Below are 20,712 nucleotides of genomic sequence, written 5' to 3'. Positions count from 1 at the left end.
TGGCGTTTTTGGTTTTTTTATTAAAAAATAAAATAAAATACAACTTGGAGAAGCGCCGCCTCCTGGCCGAGCTCCGCCCGGCGAGGCGCGGCCCCGGCAGTGCGCAGGCGCGGCCATGGCGGCGGAGGAGGCGGCGGCGGTGCGGGAGCAGGCGGAGGCGGTGCGGCGGCTGAAGCAGGACAAGGCCGAGCCCGAGCGGGTGCGGCCGGGCCCGAGGCGACTGGAGGGGGGCCGGGGCCGTGTGGGAAGGGCGGGGGGCGACGGGCGGCGGGGCCGGAGGCGCTGGGGCAGGCTGCGGGCCGGCCTGGGGTAACCCCCGGCTCCCCTCTCCTTCCGTCCGCAGATCGCGAAGGAGGTGGCGAAGCTGCTGGAGATGAAGGCGCAGCTCGGGGGAGATGAGGGGAAGCACAAGTTCGTGCTGAAGACCCCAAAGGTAACGTCCCGCAGCCCACACGCTCGCCTCGCCGTGTGCAGGGCCGCCTCGTGCCGAGCCTGGGCGTGCAGCACGGACCTGCCCCGTGCTCAGCCCCTTTTTGCTTCCAGCAGCGAGGCGACGGGAGAGGGGGATCAAAATAACCCCGGCAACACCAAACCCAGACACCCGGCTAACCGAAAGCTTTCCAGTGCTTCTGTGGCAAGCCAACCACCAGCTGATAGGATCGCTTTTGGCCAGTCTATCGTAGCTGCCCAGTATGAGGTCTCCCCTCCCGACTGGGGTCTTCTCTTCGAAGGGAGGTCATGACTTGCGTTGCTCCAGTGCTTTTAGGATTAGAACTTAAAATTTCTTGTAGTGCTGACCCCACTAGTGCCTGCAAACGTTGGCTCTCACAGATCAAGGATCCTCAAGCTGCTCCTGTTCCTGCTAACCTTGGCAGAGTGGGTAAAGCTGCTGCAGGCCGGGTGACCACACAGTGCTGCGAAGTGCTCCAGGTGCCTGGAAGCGTTGCCAGGAATGCTCAGAGATCTCATGGCTTTTGGTTTTGCCATAGTCTGTAAGAGTGGGGTCATCCCGCTTATGGAGCGGGTCTGGCCAGCTGCAGGCATCTCTCTGTCCTCTTCCAGCAGAACCCTTCCCTCAGTGGCAGCCCTTCAGTCTCCAAGTGTCCCTGAGAAGAACGTTCATAATGCAATTTATGCCGAAGTTCTTTTGTATCCTGGATGTTTCAACACTTGCAGCTGACCAGAGACCAGCTGTGCTTTCATGCTGTGGCACAGAGACAGTTAGTAATATACGTTAGTGTCACTGGTTTAAAGGAAGTGCTTCAACAGAGTCTCACTTGTCCATTTCCTTTATCACATCTTTTGGTAAACGTAACTATGGTGTGAGACCTGGGAAGAAAGAATATCTCACTGTTTAAAGATGTAGGGAGAGGATTTTGAAGCTCTGTGAGCATCAGGGGAAGCAGCTTGGATTTCCAGCTTCTCTTAGCCATGTCAGTGCACTGCTGAAAGCAATCCTTTGCTGTTCGACCTGCAGGTGTAATGTGCGTGCTCTCTCTGCTTCCTCCTTGTCTAACTGTTGGGCCCTGGAAAAATTAAAGTGAGAGGTATAGTTAACTGACAGTTTTGTGAGTTACTGAAAGCTTGAAGACAGTCATTGAAACAATGTGGTGACTATTAACAGTGATGAAGATTAAAAGGGAGCCCATCCCAGTGAACTTCACAGGTATCGTGCTTTGGAAATATGGTTTCTCTGTGGGTACTCTGGAAAGCATAAAGCTGTTGCTTATTCCACAACTTCAAAGTATTGCCTGTCCTCCTATTTCCACCTCTCTGGGTGGCTTGTGTAAGGGTCTGGCTAATGCTGCACATGAATGGGAGCTGTGGACAGGTCCTAGCTGCGTTGTCATCCTTGCAGGTGCTGAACTGTCTGGGTGTTGGATCCATGTTAGCTCCTTTGTTTTGTACATGGTGAAACTTCTGACATATTCAGCAGTGTAGACTGTAGCAGATCTCATCTGAGTTGTGGCCTAATATTTACCAATGCTGCTTTTTACCCCCTGTGCTGGTGTCTGGTGAATTGACCTGATCTCTCTAGCTTTGTAAGCAGTATGACAGATTCTTCGTGTCACCTCTCACATCTGTCTGCCACTGCGTATCCCTAAGCCAATGTGTCATTTGCTTTTCTTTTCCTTTTCTCATCCCAGGGCACGCGGGACTACAGCCCCAAACAAATGGCCATTCGTGAGAGAGTTTTCAGTGCTATCATCAACTGCTTCAAACGCCACGGAGCAGAAGTCATTGATACGCCAGTGTTTGAGCTGAAGGTGAGCAAGAGTGCAGCAAGTTGGCTGAGCTGGTGGGGATTCTGCAGTTGAAAGCCTGTGTTGAGGGCTGAGTTTTTTCCATCTCCTAGTTGTCCTTCCTTTCTGTCCTTGTTCTGTGTGCTCTAGGACTCTTCTACTCTTGCTGAAGATGCTGTTTGTTCATGTGTCTTTTTTTTTTTTTATGTAGGAGACGCTAACAGGGAAATACGGAGAAGACTCAAAGCTCATCTATGATCTGAAAGATCAAGGAGGAGAGCTGCTGTCCCTGCGCTATGACCTGACTGTATCCTGCAACAGCCAGCACTGGGGCGTTTTGTCATCTTTGCTGCACTCTTTTTGGGACAGCGCTGCCTCAAGGGCAAGGAAGAGGGAGGACAGTCCCTTGGTTCTGACCCTGTATAGGCAGGGAAAGCATGAGCAGGTAGTGTGGTTTAGCAGGCACAGAACCATTGCTCAGTTATTTACTGCCCATTGTTTCTGTCAGGCAAAGTAACACTTTGTGTGTGGAGGGAAGAAAAATTTGAGTGGGGTTTCTTCTACAGCAGGGAACCCAGACTAGGGAGTGAGATGTAATCCAAGGCACTGCTGGGAGATGCCTGCAGGGGCACCTGTCCCTGTGCTTGGGCTGTGTCATGGACAGCTGTGCAGACCCTGCAGCACCGAGGCCAGGCAAGCTGTGTGGTAGCTGTTGCTTTGCCCCAGGGACGTGTGCCGAACTGTGCTGGGCATTGGGAAGATAGCGAGGCCGCAGCGCTGCCTGTGACTGATAACTGGGTGGGGTGATCCCTCTCTGTTCCCATCCTTAACTCTGCGGTCCCAGGTGCCCTTCGCTCGCTACTTGGCAATGAACAAAATCACCAACATCAAGCGCTACCACATCGCTAAGGTGTACAGGCGGGACAACCCGGCCATGACCAGGGGCCGCTACAGGGAGTTCTACCAGTGTGTGAGTTTGGCCAGCAGCAGGGGTGCTGCTCTGCGGGTCTCTAGGCTGGGCAGTGGTTGTAGGGACGTAGGACCGAAGGCTGTGTTATCTTGCAGTCGCCTTCCTTGCGATGGTGGGAAACTCATCTTCTCCTCCTTTTCCCTCTGGGGTTGAAAAGCAGCTTGAGAGTGGGAGAGACTGTGGATGATGGCTGTAACACAGGGCACTGCCGTATCAGGGAACTTTGCAATGTAACCCCCAGATGTTGGGCATGCTTTGCACTGTGGAGGAGGGCAGCTCCCTACTCTGTCCCACAGTGCTTGTCAGCCTGGTTGAGGGAAAGAATTTCTTTCTGATCCTAAATGTGGCAACAATTGAACTTTTTTGTGTGTGAGCAAGAATGCATGAGCCAGGTGAGTGACTCAGCCACAGCACCCGTTGCTTCCATCCCATGCTTAGTCCATCTTTATTTCAAAGGAAGGGAAAAACCCTGAGACCTAATTCCAGAACAAAGAATTCAATTTCCTCTGTGGCTTTCTCAGTGTGATAGCCCTGAGGAATGGATTTTTTCCACTGTACTATCACAGTCCTCAGGGCATCACATGGCAAGTAAATTCTTAATTGAGAATATTTCCATTTCTTCATACAATCCCTGCCTATACCTTCCAGCTTCGGACCTTGGTGAATGCCCATTTTCACACAACTTGGAGTCTTTGCTTGCTGTCTCATTTGAAAGAGCTTTCTAGGATCATCTTCTTAAGCTAGCTGCAAATAGGCTAAAACTTACTTGTGTCTGACAGCTTACTTTTCCTTGTGCCAGTGCAGCTTTTTAAATGGTAGCTGTCATCCCTTGATACTGATTCCTTCCCTTTCCCAAATGAATGTTTTGGAAATGTTGAGAGCAATCTTCCCCTCCCTAGGCTGGTTAGATCAAGCTCTGTTGTTTTTCTCTCCTTGGAGATGCTTTACTTCACTGCTCAGCCTCGTAGCTTTTTTTCTGCATCTTTTAAATATAACTGACCAGCCCTCCGCTGGGTTTTTCCAGTGAGATTTCACCTGTGCCCTGTATGACGGTAGCAACGTTTTCCTGGCTGTAGCAGACCTTGCCCAACTTCCTTGGGGATTGCATCAGCTTTCCTCACACTCAGCTGATTGGAGAATTGACAGATGCAATCTCATCTCTTTCTTCCTCCATTGACCCAATTTATTTTGGAAGCTTGTTGAAGGCATGTTGAAATTTACTGAGTCGCGAATCATTCCTGTGTTCCTAATTGTTCTTTTACTCAAGATGTGATTGAAAACTTTGCATTTGGGGATTTGTAAGTTGGGGTGGAATAAGAGGTCTCTTTTTGCTTCTTTTGTTTTTCTTCTCTGAATGTTGATGACTTCTGTTGTGTTATTCCCATTGTGTGCCTGGTCATTAACTTGATTTGCTTGTATATTAAAAAAAGAAAAAAAAAAAAAAAAACAAAAAACATCATGGGGATCAAGGAAAAACATTTGGCATTTAGGTCATACCAAATAACAAGTAGCTTTCTCCTCCCCTTCCTGGTTCCTTTGTTCTATTTATTTGCTATTGATGATCTCTGCTGTCTTGTTTTTGTTGTTTTTCACAACATTTCTGTTGCTTTTTGTAAACAAACTGCTATTAACAGCAGAGTTGAAGCTGTGTGGCTGCAGCCCTCTCTGCTGTGCTGAAATGCTCTCTGCCTTCTCTTGTTCCTCAGGATTTTGACATCGCTGGCCAGTTTGACCCTATGATTCCAGATGCTGAGTGCCTGAAGATAGTGCACGAGATCCTGAGTGACCTGCAGCTTGGGGACTTTCTCATTAAGGTGAGGCCAGAGCTGGGTCCTCAGACAGGTTTCTTTGTGACACAGTAGGAAGCAGTGCCTGCTGTTTGTGGTTTTACACAACAGCACCTGTTCCTACTCTAATGCATACTGAGGCACGTGGTTCAGGTGCAGTAGTCATTTTGTCTCTCTGCCTTCTCATGGTGTCTGTACTAAAGGGCTGGACTTCATCTCAGGCTCCCCTTTAGATGGGAATTCAAGTAGGTTTCCTGAGGCCATAGTTGGCAGGGTTCTTTCTCATCAACCATGGTCCCCTACAGAACGCCCGGCAGCAGAGTAACAAGATGACTGCCACGTTCACTGCCTGCAGTAAAATATAGGCTCTGGCCCAGGATTCCTGCACTTGTCCCAGCTATTAATGCCGCTTAGTATGAACACCTGTGTGTGTGCACCGTGTAGTTTGCAAACTCTTGCCTTCCCACCAACTCCTTTCCAGGGCTGAGCTTGTAGTGCACTTCAGAACACCTCTGTTACCTTGGTGTGACTGCAAATGGTGCTGGATGTGGGGATCAGACAGGATGGGAAGGGTGTAGGAGAGTAGTGGGTAGGAGGGTCTGATGTGCAGGAGGTTGGTGGGATCTCTGCAAAGGCCCCAGAGTCGTGGTGTGGCTGGGCTGTGCAGGGGAGGTGAGTGGTGTGGCCTGGGTGCTGCACTCCCAGCTGCCTGCCCCTGAACCAGTCCGGGATGAGCTGAAGCATTGTGCGTAGGAGCTGCGTGTCTAGATCAAGTCCAGCTAGTTTGTGTTTGGCCAGTGGTATGAGCAAATCTATTTGAGGATGAGCAGGCATCTCTGCAATGGGGAACAGCAGAATAACCTGCCTGCAGTGGAGGAGGGCTCCATGACTTCTATGAGGGACTCTTTGGTTGATATCAACGCTGGAGGGTTACAACCTCCTGAGCAGTCTTTGTTTCTGTCTAATTTAACTGTAGATGCTCTCACTACCCATGGCGTTTTGAATTCAGCTAAGCCTTTGGCCTCAATTACCTTCTCTTACAGAACATAATTAAACCGTGGAATTGACTTCACTATCAAAAGAAGTAAAAGAAAAGAAAATCTCTTAGTAAGGTTTTAACATAACCAGATGTCCCTTTGTTCTTGTACTGAGAGTGCAGCGTAACATACTGCATTCATCTCCGCAGTCTGCGGTCTGTTCCCGAGTTGTTTTTACGTATCCCCCTACGAGATGATTCATAGGCCCCTGTACTGGGTTCATGTGGCAAGGTTTTGGTAGCGAGGGTGCTGCAAGAAGAGATCGCAGGTGGATATGTGCTGAAGGAGGAAGCTGCAGCCTGTGGAGAGGAGCCCGCACTGAAGCAGATTGTCTGGCAGGAGCTGTGGGCCTGCGGGGGGCCCATGCTGGAGCAGTCTGTTCTGAAGAACTGTGGGAAGCCCACGTGTGGGAAGAGACAAAGTGTTACGGACTGACCACAGCCCCCATTCTCTATCCCTGTGCGCTGCTCATGGGGGTGGTGGTGGGAGGTAGAAAAGTAAGGAGTGAAGCTGAGCCTGGGAAGAAGGAGGGGTGGAAGAAAGGTGGTTCTAGTTTTGTTTTTGTTTCCCTCTATCCTGTTCAATTTTTAACTGGGAATAAATTACGTTAATCTTCCCCAAGAAATGCCTGCTTTGTCCTTGACAGTAATTGGTGTATGATCAGGGAGATCATACACCTCTTGTCTCGACCCACAGGCTTTTTCATCGTATTTTCTCCCCACTGTCCTGTGGAGGGGGGACAGTGAGAGCAGCTCGGTGGGCATCTGGTGGTCGGCCAAGGTCAACTCGCTACAGTGTCGTTGGTTTTCCTTCTCTTGTTGATTGTTGGTGTCTGTGGCTCTGGAAGGAGAGTGCAGTGGCTCTCCCCAGGCTTGGCAGGACGCAGTTGTGCAGGCTGGCCTGCTCTTGGGGCGAGAGGCAGCTTAGCTCCCCAGGAATGGGGAAGAGACAGAAATTGCCCAGAAACTGTAAACTGAGGAAAAAAAAAATTGGCAGCCTCCCTGTAGGCATGCTTATTTCAGGTAGACTGTACTATGGTTCTTCCACCATCCCTTGCTCCTCTTTGCTGTTCCAGCTGAGTCTGGCTCACCATGTTCTTGCCAAGCTCATTTTCTCACCTTCCCTCTGTCAGTTCCTAATCTACAGCAGAGTTTTACCCCCTTCTGACTGTGGCTTCTTGAGTGTCTAGAGAGGCATGTTGGCAGAGGCTTTTGAAAACGCAGATAGCTGTCTTTTTTTTCAGCACAGATTTGCAGTGGGAAATAACCTGCACATCAGAACACCAGAGTGTCTGGGGCCCATGTTTCCCTTGGGGTTAGGGGGACCGCTAGATTCTCTCTTTTGTGCTTAAAACTAGAGAGGAGAGAAACTCATCTGAAGCATCTGCTTGAGCTCGTAGTAAATGACTTTTTCCTTGTCTCCCAGGTCAACGATCGGCGCATCCTTGATGGGATGTTTGCAGTTTGTGGTGTCCCGGACAGCAAGTTCCGAACAATCTGCTCCAGTGTTGACAAACTGGATAAGGTATGGACTGGAGCTCCGGGCTTCTGGAGTTCCTGTGAGTCTCTGTCCAGGTCTATGAGAACAGTCTGGAAAATGCTGGTAAACATCAAGTTGTCCATGTGAGCCCCTTCACCCTATGCATTGAGAGGGAAGGGGGGCACACCAGGCATGTCCGTCACATAGCAAAACTGGATTCTGCACTTCCTCCTCGAGCATCCCACAGGGTCCTGAGAAATGGAAAAGAAGGGAGGGAAAATAGCTCTTCATATGGGAGGTTCAACATCCCAAATTTTAGCTTTCTTAAGCTGCTACTGCTTATGAATCTAGGTCATGAAAACCTGCCCCCAGACTAGTCCAGGGCATTCAAAAGACTTTTCAAATGCAGCAGGTTCAGTTCTGGCAGTGTGAGGAATCACAGTTGTTTCCTGGAACCTTTGCTAAAATTTCACACCTCAGTAGCAAGGCAAAAAAAAAAAAAACTGACATAAAGGGAAAAGCTCTGTCGTTCTCAGGAGTAGAGAATTGCAATCATAAGCGGTGGATGTATAAGGCAGTGAGCTTACAGGTGACAAGGCTGAGACAAATGGACTTCCCCAGGTGGCGAGGCTGCTGAAGTTGCTTTGTTGTCCAGTTGTTTTGTTGTGCTATCTGCAAGCTCGTGCTGTTCTTGGTTGGTACCGTGATGTCTAGCATCCCTGCTGAGAGCACAGAGCCTGCATCACGTGCACATTGCTGGCCGTGCTGTGCGTGAGCAGGGTGTCACTGTACAGCATGCATCTCCAGCTCTTTTGAGGACCCTCAGGAGATAGTCCCAAGTAGCTGCATCAGAGATGCAGCAAAGGGAGGTGAGTCGGAACTGTATGGACGAGGTTTCCCTGTTCACCTGGAGGTGGAGAGCTGAGGTAGAGGAAAGTGCTTGGAGTGAGAAGAAATAGGAAACTAGGAACACAGAGCTGTAAAATAACACCAGCAGCACTTTCCCTGCCTCCTGCGCAGGGGAAGGGTGGTCAGTTTGGTACTGCTCTGTATTGTATGTGTCCCCACAGCATGTCTTCACTCTCATCTGTTGCTACCATCAGCGCAAGGATGTTACTGCTAGGAACAGGGCTCCAGGGCTGGCCTGGACCGCACAGCATCCTAGCAGGGTGCACACAGTCACAAGGAGAACGTTGCTCAGTGCCGTAATCTCTCTTCCCAGTGCTGTGAGACTGCAGTAGCCCATCCCACATCTCCTGGTCGCTTCATTCACACTTGTAATGGTTTGGACTTGTAGGACGGGTTTGGTTTTTTTTGAACGTGCTGTATGTGGACATCTCTATCTTACTCTAGTTCGGTGTGATGCAGAACAGCCCTCTCTGTACAGCTGTTCCTGTAAGAGACAAGGCAGGAAGTAGGTACAACCTGTAGGTTTGTGCTCACCAAGCTGCCTCAAAAGCTCTGACTGTTGCGTTGGTCTCTAAGGGATTCAGGCCCTTATGTGGACTTCTGGGAGGAGGGAAAGGTGCCAGTGTAGGAAGAACTCTTTATCTGCAGCCAATCGTCTTTACTATAGGCCCTAGTCAGGTACGAGAATGCTGGAGAGATCAGTCTATAAATGTGTGTACAGTCCTCCACCAAAAGCTAAGGAAGAGGAACCTTAAAATGAAGTGCCATCTATAGACTCAGTTTTCTTGGCTTGGGGTCCAAATCAGAATTTCAAGGGGAATTTCAGTGTCATCAGAGACATGTGGGGCACAGTTTGTGGGCTGATTGCTTAAAGGAGTGCTTTTAGCCTTCCTGTGGAATCCTGTTAAACAAAGTGACCTGGTGTCTCATCTTGTACGTTCACATTGCTTTGCTCAAGGATGAACAAATGATGGCCTCCTTTGGAGGCCTTATCTGATTGACTGAAGTCAGGTAGAGGAGGCCTTAGTCAAAGTGCTGTTAGCAGTGAGATGTAGTGCAGAGGCATGACTGAAGTGTAGGTTTGGGGGCTGCGTATGCATGGAAGAGCAGCAGGAAGGGAGGACCGGGCTTTTTGGGGTGGCGTAATTTCCTTGTTATTGTACTGAAGGGCTGTGTTTTAACTTAGTGCAGCCGGATGCCATCGCGGCTCTGTTTCTTTGACCCCCTTGCTTGGTGGGAAAGCTGTTGCTTATCCTGCTTACATTGGGCTTCTGTATTATCCAGCCATCTCCTCACAACTTTCCAGGTGGTGGGCATGACCTGCAACGCTTCCATAACTGGTGTATATGACTGTACCTAACCATGGAAACCACAGCAGCAAGACATCTCTCAAACTCAGTGCAAATGTCTAATTCTGGCCAGATATCTAAACCAAACATTTGATTGTCCTGGGGCTGTCAGGATTTTGGGCAGCTTTGGTGACTTCAGGGTTAGGATACGAACGGACTGTGCAGAGGTACAAGAAGTGTATTTAGAACCATCCTTCAAGAGCATTTGATTTGCAGCTCTTCTCATGCACCTTTTAACCACCCTGAAGGAGTTCTGCAGTGTAAAGATGTGTGAGGGCGGACGTCTCTTCACTCGTATGGGACTGTATTACCAGAGACGTTCCTCAGGAGAGACTGTATCCCTGGGGCAGTGGCTCATGTTCTTCTCACCCCTCACAGGCGCCCTGGGAGGATGTGAAGAATGAGATGGTAGGAGAGAAGGGGCTCTCTCCCGAGGCTGCAGATCGCATTGGGGAGTACGTCCAGCTTCACGGTGAGCACGGTGGGATGGAGCCCTTGTCCCTCCCTCATGCTCCCGACAAGTGCAGCTGCTCTCTGCCAGGCCAGGCAGGGGCTGGCGTGCCCGGGGCAGGGACGGAGGGGAGCGAAGCAGCGCGTGCAGCTGGCCGGGCCCGTCGTTGCGGGTGCTGCTGTGCTGGCAGATGTGAGGCATGACTTGTTCCCGCAGGTGGCCTGGACCTGATCGAGCAGCTTCTCCAGGACCCGAAGCTGTCCCAGAACAAGCTGGCCAAGGAGGGCCTGGGGGACATGAAGCTGCTGTTTGAGTACCTGACCCTGTTTGGCATCACAGGGAAGGTGAGGAGGGGCGGAGGCAGGAGGGGGTGCTGCCCTGGTGTCTGGGCAGCCCCGAGCGTGGCGCTGAGGGGGCTTCCCTTGTGTCCCACAGATCTCGTTTGACCTGAGCCTGGCGCGAGGCCTGGACTACTACACAGGGGTGATCTATGAGGCTGTCCTGCTGCAGCAGCAGAATGACCACGTGGAGGACCCGGTCAGCGTTGGGAGCGTGGCCGGAGGCGGTCGTTACGATGGTCTGGTGGGGATGTTTGATCCCAAGGGACGGAAGGTGCCCTGTGTGGGGGTCAGCATAGGGATCGAGCGGATCTTCTCCATCCTAGAGCAGAGAGTGGAGGTAAGTGCCTTGATGCTCAACTAAGCACAGAGAAAGAGTAAGGATTTACATTCTCCTCATGTACCTGTTGGAGAATTTTGCACAGCTTTAATGTAGCAGAAATTAAGGATTTGTTATATATTTTTATAGAAAATAAGGTTAGTTTACATGATTTTAACAGCACTTAATCAGTATGTAAGCATCAGTCAGTTAACACAATGATCTAAAGGAATTTGCTACAATAGAAACAGAAACTTTGTTAAAGATTTATGAATGGCAAGGTTCACAGAAGGCTTATTGGAGGATCTAGGTTTCTAAAAGCAGTTGTGTGCTTCCAAAATACCCCTCTTAGAGTGGATTTCTCCCCCTTATCCCTTGTCTGCCTTTGCCCACGGATGAGCTTGTTCCTCGAGGAGTCAGCCCTGGGATGCACATCCCATCGGGGTGCCCGGAGAGGTGCCTTCAGCTAAGGGGGTGTTGCGTTAAGGGTATGTGGCTGAGGGAGGCCCTCCCATTGAGTCACGAGGTTCAGAAAGGACCCCCTTGCTTTCTAAACTCCTTCTCAGAGAGGAGAGTAGGTGCAGCTGGATCCAGTCCTAGTCCCAGACTTGGTCAATGGTTTATGTCTAAAGGATTATGAGTATAGCCACTTTATAGAGTCAACGTTTGCCTGTTTCAGAGCCCTGCCAAGGACTTTCAGAGTGACAGTTTTGCAAAGTTGAAAAGATAGGTAATTTATTAAGGTGACAGATATCACAGATTCGGGATTGCCATTAATAAATTCACTTACTGCAATAATTGAGCTCAAGTTAATAGTTTAGCGCTTTAGTTATCAATATTTTCCTGAGTGTTGTGGTTTAGCCCGGCTGGCAGCCAAACACCACACAGCCGTTCGCTCACCCTCCCCCCTCCCTCTCCGGGATGGGGGAGAGAAACGGGAAAGTGAAGCCTGTGAGTTGAGATAAGGACAGTTTATTAAGACAGGGAAAATAATAACAATAATAATAATAATAATAATAATAATAATAATAGTAATAATGTGTACAAAGTGATGCACAATGCAATTGCTCACCACCCGCTGACCGATGCCCAGCCTATCCCCGAGCAGCCGGCCCCCCACCCCGGCTAGCCACCCCTATATATTGTTCAGCATGACGTCAGATGGTATGGAATACCCCTTTGGCCAGTTTGGGTCAGCTGTCCTGGGTCTGTCCCCTCCCAGCTCCTGCTGCACCCCCAGCCTGCTCGCTAGCAGGACAGAGCGAGAAGCTGAAAAGTCCTTGGCTTGGTGTAAGCATTGCTCTACAACAATTAAAACATCAGCATGTTATCAGCGCTCTTCTCATCCTAATCCAAAACATAGCACCCTGCCAGCTACTAGGAGGAAAATTAACTCTGTCCTACCTGAAACCAGGACACTGAGTAATACCTGACAGAGCTGGAGGCAAAAGTCTTACCAAGAGGCGTCCCTGCTTGGGAAGGAGAGAGGTCCAGGCCCGTCAACCCATCTGATAATTGGAGTTCTCATCCTCTACATCCGCAAAAAGAGGTTTCTGTAAAGCAGATTTATACTTCTGGTGAGATGGGACTGAGTCGTTTATCATGTGACTGGCTCTCAGCAAGGCTTGTTGCATTGTTTGGTCAAGAGGAAAGGGGAGGTGAGACCAACAGAGACAGGTTGCTTTCCTGGCTTGACTTGAAACAACATCAGGCTGTGAGGCTTCCCGCTTATTTGTTGTAGTTCCCAGGCCCATTGTTCAATTGCAGATCTCCAACAACTGTTTTGTACTTTGGCCAGATGAGCAAGATCTGCATGTTAATCAATTCACATTCCTGTGTGTTAATTAAATCACGTTCCTGCTCAAGCCCAGTCTCAGCAAGCCTCTGCTGATTTACAGTCACTCAGTATTTCAACACCAACAAGCCTGGCAGTATTCTACAGGGGGAGATCAAGGGCGCAGCCCACTGCTGTCCCTTGAGAGCTCAAACAATTCTTGCTTGAGATCGCTATGTATAGGATTGCAAAGCCATTGTCTTTTGATTAGTAATTTTCCAGGATTCAGGTCTTTTGCCAGTTTGTTTAGGAATCAGGTTGTACCACCCCTCTTCCCTTAGCCCTTAATCATGTCTTTGTCAATTAGTAATGGGTGTGAGGCAGCCCTCTGTAGATAACAGAGGAATGATGTCAGAAAAGAAAAGGCTTTCGCTTTCATATTTGTTACATAAAGTGCTTGACTCATAGTCAAGCTCAGTTTTCTTACCAGGTTGTTTCCTGGGATGAGCTCTCCTGGGTTTCCATTGTTAATGAGCTGCCAATGAGGGTTCCAGGAGTGATCCCACTGAGGCCTACTGTGGCTTATAAGCCTGAGCAAGACTTAAGTGCAGGAGCAGAGCGTACCCACCACAGTGACCCAGTCCAGCAAATGCTTAAGTGAGTCTTCTTTGCTGCGGTCTTTGTTGGAGAACTGAGAGAGGCCCCTGCTGTGCTCTACAGCAGGAGTCAGAACCAGGTCACGATCTCCTGTTTCCTCTGGCCTGGGAGATGATCTCTCAGGGTCTCGCTGGGACACGACCCCTCATCTGGCAGCCCCCGGTACAACTTATTCAGCTGCAGCCTGAATCCTCAGTCCTGCCAGCTACCTAGGCCAGATGCCTTCGTGTTCCGCACTGCATTAAGCAGCCCTGTGACCACACCACCTTCATGGCAAGCCAGCACTGCTCTGCAAGGCTGGTTGGCAGACCATTGCCTTGCGCGTGTGCCCATCCTGTTGAAGGCACTGCAGAGACCAGACGGGTTGGATGTCCCAGGGTAGGGAGTGCAGCACCTCTCGCAGGGTCCCAGGTACATTTTTCCTGTTCGCCTCTCCTCAGAGCTGCTCTACTAGTTTGTTCTTCTCAGTCCTATCCAGTGGGTGTTAAATAGGTCTTATTTGGCTCTCAAAATACTGCCACACATTTCCCTCACCCAGAGCCCTGTTGTGGGGAGATCTCTCTTGGCAGACACAACTGGGATTTCTAAGAGGAAACTGAATTCTTCCCTCACAACCTCCAATCCTTGCCAGGTTTGGTCCTCTGCAGCTGACCTTTTAAAGACTTATCCCTTCAGAGAGAGCAGAGGCAGGAAGGTGCTGCTTTGAGTATCCAGCATCTGCCATGGGAGCAGGTGGCTCCTGACAGTCCTGGAGCACCTCAGCTCGCTGCTGTTAATCTAACCTATAGTTCCCAGCCCAGCTGTAGAGCTGGCAGCTGGCTCTGTGCAGCTTCCTTAGCTTGCTGCTCCTTAGCCACTCAGAGCAGATCTCCAAGAGGCCACAGGCCTTTGGGTGTGGAGGAACAACCTCTAGGCAGAAGTTGTCAGGGAAATTGCTCATTCTCAGCATGTTCTCCAGCCTCTGCAAACCCACATCACAGGAGGGAGACTGGGTTAAGCCCCCAACATGGAACACGCGCAGAGTGATTGTGGTCTAGGATGGGGTCTCTGGGGCATTGCCTAACTCTCCAGAGTTTATGCTGTTCATCCCACTGACCCTGAGCCTCTTCACTGCTAAACTGATGGGCTTGGGGTGGGGACCTCATAGGGTCACAGGGTCTCGGGTATGTCCATATATCTGTGTCATCTCTTGAGTCTTGTCCCCTTTCTAGGCCTCTGAGGAGAAGATCAGGACAACAGAAATACAGGTGCTGGTGGCCTCTGCCCAAAAGAAGCTCCTTGAAGAGCGGCTGAAGCTCATCTCTGAGCTATGGGATGCTGGAATCAAGGTATGACCAGGCAATGGCCAAGTCAGGAGCTGCCTGATCCGCTCTCTTACGCCAGGAATGGACCAGACCTGGGTTTGCTGTGGGAGAAAGGAGTCACAGGGAGAACATGGGCAGCAGATTGCCTTCCTGGATCTAGCCTGCTTCTTCCAAATGTCCCAGATGAGATGTTCTCCGGTGGGGGCTGGGTGGTACAACTTGATTAGCCCTGTAATACTGCAGGGGATGCTCTGGCTTTGTCTACTCAGGACAGATTCCCAAAGCAGGCAGTGCTTCAGCCTCTGCTGCATGGCAGCTGTGATGCCACTTCCAACAGAAAAAAAGTGCAGAACCTTGCAAGGAGGAGAGGAGCCTGGGCGGTGTTTCCCACAGGCTGAAGACAACCTGTGTCAGGGCCCTGCTCCTGCTGCAGGCAGTCTCCCTTGGCTGAACAGAGGAGAATGGGTGCTCCACGGGGCTTCTGAGCTGCTAGGGTCACCAGAGGTGTCAGCCCTGGTCAGATGTAGACTGGAGCTGGTGACCTCGTGTTTTCCCAGGAGCAGCACTGTCTGCTGAGTACCTTGGAGCTGTGTTGCATTACTCATTAGCTGCAGTGCCCTGCCTTCTCCGTTAGCCAGTCTGTGCATACACCAAATGGTAATGATGAGACTGGCCCGGAATGCTGGGGGTTGTGATGATGGGGGTGCAGAGAAACAGGCCCATGCTGAGTACAGCGTTGTGCTCTGGTTCCATTCCAGGCAGAAATACTGTACAAGAAGAACCCCAAGCTCCTGAATCAGCTGCAGTACTGCGAGGACACGGGCATCCCCCTTGTTGCCATTGTGGGAGAGCAGGAACTCAAGGATGGAGTTGTTAAGCTGCGGGTCGTGGCAACCCGTGAGGAGGTGAGTGAGGCTCGTGGTGGCTTGGAGGGGGAGTGATGGCTGCTTACCTTCCCTCCCAGCTCAGGCAAGCCCTCCAAACCTATCCGTACCCTGTCCAGTTGCAGTGCAGTCAGCTTGTACATAGCAAGGTGGCTCTGCAGGCTCCTGCTTCAGGTGTGGTACCCAAAGGGGAGATGAAGGGTGTAGGGCGCTTCCATCTAATGTGGAAGGCCTCCAAGACTCAGCAAAGCTGCTCCTACAGAAGGTGTAGTGAGGAAAGAGGGTGTGAGCCAGAACTGGCAGATTTGAGGTGAGGCCTGCGGGCTGATGGCAGCGGTCTTGTGCATGCACTTTTAGACACTGGGTGAGGTGAGTCTCCAGCCCTTCTTGACTTGCTGTGGAACACATGCTTTGGCATCAGTTCACCACCAAGTGACAGGTTTTCAGGATTTTGTACGTTGCCTTCCTCACTAGACTTTTTTTAGCTGTGGTTTCTCCAGGGACTTCTGTAACATCCTGGGTTCTGATTCCTTGTCCTATGCAGTTTCCTGGAGCTGAGGAGCCCTGTTGTCTCCCTGTTGTCGACTCTGGAAAGTCTCCCACCACGCAGCCTCCTTGAACTCCTAGATACTCCTCACCTTGGGGGCCTGGGGTGAGGGGTTGGATCATGGGCTGTGTGTCTGCTTCCATGTACCTTCCGGGGTGTGGGAGCATTGCTGAAGGTGATCTGGTGGGACCTGTGGCAATCTGTGCACTGGCCTCAGTTTTGGAAATACTGAAAGCATGTTGCTTTTGGTCATTTGGCAGGAGGGTGCTTGGCAAGGTGGATGGGCAGTGCTTGCTCTCACAGGGCTGCATTCAGCTCTGTGTATGGTGCTGCTGCCTACTCGCCCCATAAAGGGACTGGTGACGTGATGGTGGGATCTCATGAGACAAGGGGGCCACAAATGGGGTGTGGGACCAGAGAAAGTCACCCAGTGACAAGCTGCTTGTGTTGTATTTATGGACCTTTGTGCTCTCCCATGTAGGTCAACATTCGCAGGGAGAACCTCATTGAGGAGATCAGGATGCGAACAAGTCAGCTTTAAAGCCCGCATGGACCTGTCTACTTGTTCATTGGATTCTGGTGGACAGATTTCCTCCTCTAAATACCAAGTTGGTCGTCTCCTTCACCAGGCCAGGTGGCAGCAAGCGCAGGGTCAGGGGGAGCCCTTGAAAGCTGTATTTATTCTTGTTTTGTGCACTCCCTTTCCCATCGGGGGGAGAGAGGCTACACTGACTCTTACAGAATGCCCTGGCTCTTCAGTATGTTGCTGGAAAGATGTTTTGCAAGTGGCTCTGGCACACCGTGGCCTCCTGTCTGCAGTTGTTACTGTGACATGTGGAGCCCCGCACTGTCAGCAGACCCCAGGCTCTTGGCTGCAGCTTCTTGTTCCCTTCATGTTGAATAAACGTTCAGTCCAGCGTGTGGCTGCAGGGAGGTGACCTTATCCCAAGCCAGCTGTTCCAAGAAACAATAAATACTCTGCCAACCCCCTTCCTTGCCTTCTGTCCCTACTTTCTGCTTCGGGCGGGGATTTGCTCACATGCCCCAGCCTCTGTGGGCGAGAGCTGACTTCTAAAGGCCATGGGGGCAGTTCCTTGAGCTGTGGTGGCCCCGGTGCCACGTGGAGGCTCGCCGTGCTGCAGCCGGGCCTCAAACAGCTCCCCTGGCCGCGGGGCAAGCTCTGGCCCGCCTCCTGCCCCCGCTGGGGCCATTCAGCTGTGTTTGTTTTTTTTTTATTTACCACTTGCATGGCTTTACGCCCACGGGAGGGCAGCCTCGGGGGGGTCCTGGCAGGACCCTCCCTCCCCAGGGCGGAGCAGCCGCGGCCCAATGGTCCTTGTTGGCGCTGGAAGCTTCCAGAGCCGAGCGAAGACTGGCGATGGAAGAGGAGGTAGGTGCCGTCGGGGGGCTGCGCCCCCCCAGGGGCCTGGCGGCTACACGCCGGGGGTTCCCCGGACCCCCCTCGCCCGGGGGCGGCCGTCGGGGAGCCCCCGGGGCCGGGCTCTCCGCTGCCCGGGTCGGAGGCGGGACTCGGAGCCCCTGCGGCTGCCGGAGCCTCCGGGGCCGGGCGCCTCGGGGGAGGCTGCGCCCGGCAGCGGCTTCCCCGGGCCTCGGAGCCCCACGAGGGGAGGCCGTGGCAGCGGCCGGGCTGCGCTGGGGCGTGCTGGAAGAGCGGCGCCTGGCCCGTCCCGTCCCGGGGCGGCGGGGACTGGGCGGAAAGATGGCTCCAGAGGGCAAGGAGGAGCCCGGGGCTGGCTTTGTGCACGCTCCCGGCAGAGATGTCCCGTTAAGGCCCACACCTTCATCTGAAAGGGTTTTCCGGAGAAAGGCAAAACCTCGTGAAGACAGAAAGGTGCCACCACCTGGTGGCGCACCCAAGGATGCACGAGGGCGAGATGCAACCAAACGGCTTTTTAGCATGAGCTGAGATACTTTAATCCCACTCAGCGTATGGTCTTCAGGGACCCGAATGAGACTTGGTAGTACTTAATGAACTAAAACCCGATGTTTTCACATGGGTCATGTCCTTAATTCCTCCTTGAAGCTCCAGTGATACAAGGTTCACCTTGGCTCTTTGCTCCCACCCTCTCTCGTAATGCAAGCCAGCTGCTGAGCAGGCACCAGAACCTCTGTTTTCAAAGCCCTTGCAGGCATCTCTGGAGTGTTGGTGTTCTTGTGCTCTACCAAAATTGCTGGAGCAGTCTTGGATGGTGGACAGGATAGTTGTTTGGATGTGCATTGCCCTTTCCTGAGGGCAGAGCAGTCCAGCATTTGTTCCTCCACTTCCTGGCTTGTGCTCGTTCTTGTTGCTTTGTGGGGTTCAGATGCCCCCGGCTGGGAGGCTGGAAACTGCCCGGCACTAACATCACCTCCCTCCTCAGGCGTGGGCCGACAGTATCAACCAGGCCAATAAGATGGCCCTGCTCAACTGGGTAAGAGAAACCGGCATTGATCTGGTGCAGATCAATGGACAGAGGCGATATGGTGGCCCCCCGCCAGGTACGTGACAAGCTTAGCATGGCAGTGCCCTGGGAGCGTGGCACATCAGGGCGGGCACCGTGGCCAAGCTCGTCTCACCCACACGTTGCTCTGTGCCTGCAGGCTGGGTGGGCAGCCCCCCACCGGTGGGCTCGGAGGTCTTCATCGGGAAGCTGCCACAGGAAATGTACGAGAACACGCTGATCCCGCTTTTCCAGAGTGTGGGGAAACTCTACGAATTCCGCCTCATGATGACGTTCAGCGGCCTCAACCGGGGCTTTGCCTACGCCAAGTACAGCAACTGGCAGGGTGCCAAGGAGGCCATTGCCACCCTCAACAACTTGGAGGTGCAGGAGGGCTGCACCATCGTGGTGTGCAAGAGCTTGGAGAAGTGCGAGCTGAGTGTGGACGGCCTGCCCACCTCGGTGAGCCAGAAGGGCCTGGAGGCTGTGGTGCTGGGGGCCACCGAAGGGGTCCTCAGCATCACCCTGCATGCCAGCCCTTACCAGAAGAAGGCCAAGTTTGCCGTGCTGAAATACAGCTCACACCGGGCTGCTGCCATGGCCAAGAAAACCCTGATGGAAGGTACTGGGAGGCAAGTGGGAGGCTGGGGTGCTGTGGGATGCTGCTCGGCTTTGTTGTTTGGGTGTCTGTAAGTGAGCATAGATCCCAGCACCAGGTTCAGCTGAGGAGTGCCTACAGGCTTGAGACATCCTTTGGCGTCTCCTTGTGTCCCCTCTGGGCTGGCTGTCCCCAGTGAGGCTGGTCCCTGGCAGTACCTGTGCAGGCCTGGCGGGGCTGCAGTGAAGGCGAGTCATGGAGGTGTCGTTGTGCACTCTGGTTCAGGGTCAGACCATCATGGGGTCACTGGGACAGATGCTGGGGGACAGGATGTGGTGGTGGGACACTGGCTGCACAGGGTGACTGCAGACTGGTGTGTGAGCATCTCCTGCAAGCTGCTGTGGGTCTCTCCTAGGGAATGTGAGGCTCTGCGGGGAGAACGTGAAGGTGGGGTGGCTGAAACCAGAGCTGAAGGAGAAACTGCAGTTGTGTAAGGAGAAGCATGGCAAGCACCTGGGGAGCCCCGAGCAAGTGCTGCGGTCCCTGAAGCTGTGCGACGTGCTGGACTGCCTGAACACCCTGTGCCGTCAGCAGTGCCTGGGGACCCCCCGCTTCTTCACAAAGTGTGTCCAGGTGAAACCTGGTGGGTGGCTGCAGTACTGGTGCCAGCTAGTGATCCCAGCATGGCCCTTGCCCTTCAGGGGGTTCCTGTGGGTGCAGGAAGATGTGCCAAGCACCAGTGGGCATGAGAAGGCAAAAGACGCAGTGGCACGGCTGGCTCTCAGGAAGCTAGGTGAGTCCTGGCACAGAATTGGTGCCATTTCCCACCTTTCCTGAAGTCCTGGAGGATTTCCTGGGACTGAGGGGCTGCTGGACTTCATTCTGCAGGTGGGGGCCCAGGCTGGGAGGGAGAGAACCACACAGAGCCCAATGTTTTCCTCTCTCCTGCAGGATGCCTGCTGACGTAGGCAGCTGTTTTGCCCAAACTATGAACCGAACCCGAGCCATCAGACGTCCTGTTGCTGTCTGCAGGAGTGGAGCACGGGCCTGGTGGGGATGTGGTCCTGTTTCAGCTTTGGTTTCAGTTTGTTGGGGTTCATTTTGAGAGCCAGCGCTGGAAGATGGGGGTGCTGTCATGGTGCGTGACAGCTGCCCTGTTCCCAGCTGGCACTTGGTTCTGCTCTGTTCTGGGGGAGGTAGGCCTGACCTGCCTGGTTCAGCTTTTTCCATTTTTTATAAAATTGTTCTGTGTTGCTCTGGTGCAGTAGGGCCCCAGCATAGGTCTTGGGAGAAGTTAGAAGCAGCAGCAGCTGCTCTGAAAGGCTGCCAGCATTGGGTGTGGGCTGGGGAGGTATAGGGGACCTTTGGGAGGTGGCCCAGCTGAATAGGGAGACAATGTGTGGCCTCAGCTCTCCTCCACTGCATGCTGGATACCCGAGCAGCAGCCTCACTTTGGTAAACAGGGGACACCCCCTTGGCTGGGGGGGCCGCGCTTCAACTAGGAGAGTGGCTGTGGGCTCTGGAAGGCACAGAGCCAGTTGGGCTGCGGGAAGCAGCCGGGGTTATTGGCCGTCATGAATGAGTCCTCTGGACCAAGAGGACTGGCCGCCAGCCACCGACTTGGT

The 20,712-nt window shown here is 52.5% G+C and overlaps 2 protein-coding genes across 4 annotated transcripts; both read left to right on the top strand.

Moving 5' to 3' along the window:
• The first annotated feature begins 84 nt into the window (after positions 1-84).
• Positions 85-17,038, top strand: HARS1 (histidyl-tRNA synthetase 1). Of its 2 annotated transcripts, XM_035559621.2 has the most exons (13): positions 85-199; positions 344-433; positions 2,148-2,267; positions 2,455-2,550; positions 3,088-3,213; positions 4,920-5,027; positions 7,463-7,561; positions 10,153-10,246; positions 10,442-10,569; positions 10,661-10,903; positions 14,525-14,641; positions 15,376-15,522; positions 16,530-17,038. In XM_035559621.2, exons 1-13 carry the CDS (start codon positions 116-118, stop codon positions 16,587-16,589), a joined length of 1,512 nt encoding a protein of 503 aa, XP_035415514.1. In that variant the 5' UTR covers positions 85-115; the 3' UTR covers positions 16,590-17,038. The 2 variants fall into 2 exon arrangements, with proteins under 2 accessions (XP_035415514.1, XP_035415512.1); XM_035559619.2 differs by lacking the exon at positions 3,088-3,213 and having other exon boundaries at positions 2,455-2,688.
• A 1,379-nt stretch (positions 17,039-18,417) lies between these two features.
• On the top strand, positions 18,418-20,712 carry DND1 (DND microRNA-mediated repression inhibitor 1). 2 transcript variants are annotated; one of them, XM_050713598.1, is made up of 5 exons: positions 18,418-18,547; positions 18,650-19,111; positions 19,503-19,710; positions 19,770-19,880; positions 20,039-20,712. In XM_050713598.1, the coding sequence occupies exons 1-4, from the start codon at positions 18,463-18,465 to the stop codon at positions 19,834-19,836; spliced, it is 822 nt and encodes a 273-aa protein (XP_050569555.1). In that variant the 5' UTR covers positions 18,418-18,462; the 3' UTR covers positions 19,837-19,880; positions 20,039-20,712. The 2 variants fall into 2 exon arrangements, with proteins under 2 accessions (XP_050569555.1, XP_035415489.2); XM_035559596.2 differs by having other exon boundaries at positions 19,503-19,880.

The sequence above is a fragment of the Cygnus atratus genome, chromosome 14 (assembly GCF_013377495.2).
Source record: "Cygnus atratus isolate AKBS03 ecotype Queensland, Australia chromosome 14, CAtr_DNAZoo_HiC_assembly, whole genome shotgun sequence".
NCBI classification, from domain to species: Eukaryota; Metazoa; Chordata; class Aves; order Anseriformes; family Anatidae; genus Cygnus; species Cygnus atratus.
This window is presented reverse-complemented; position numbering and strand designations above follow the sequence as displayed.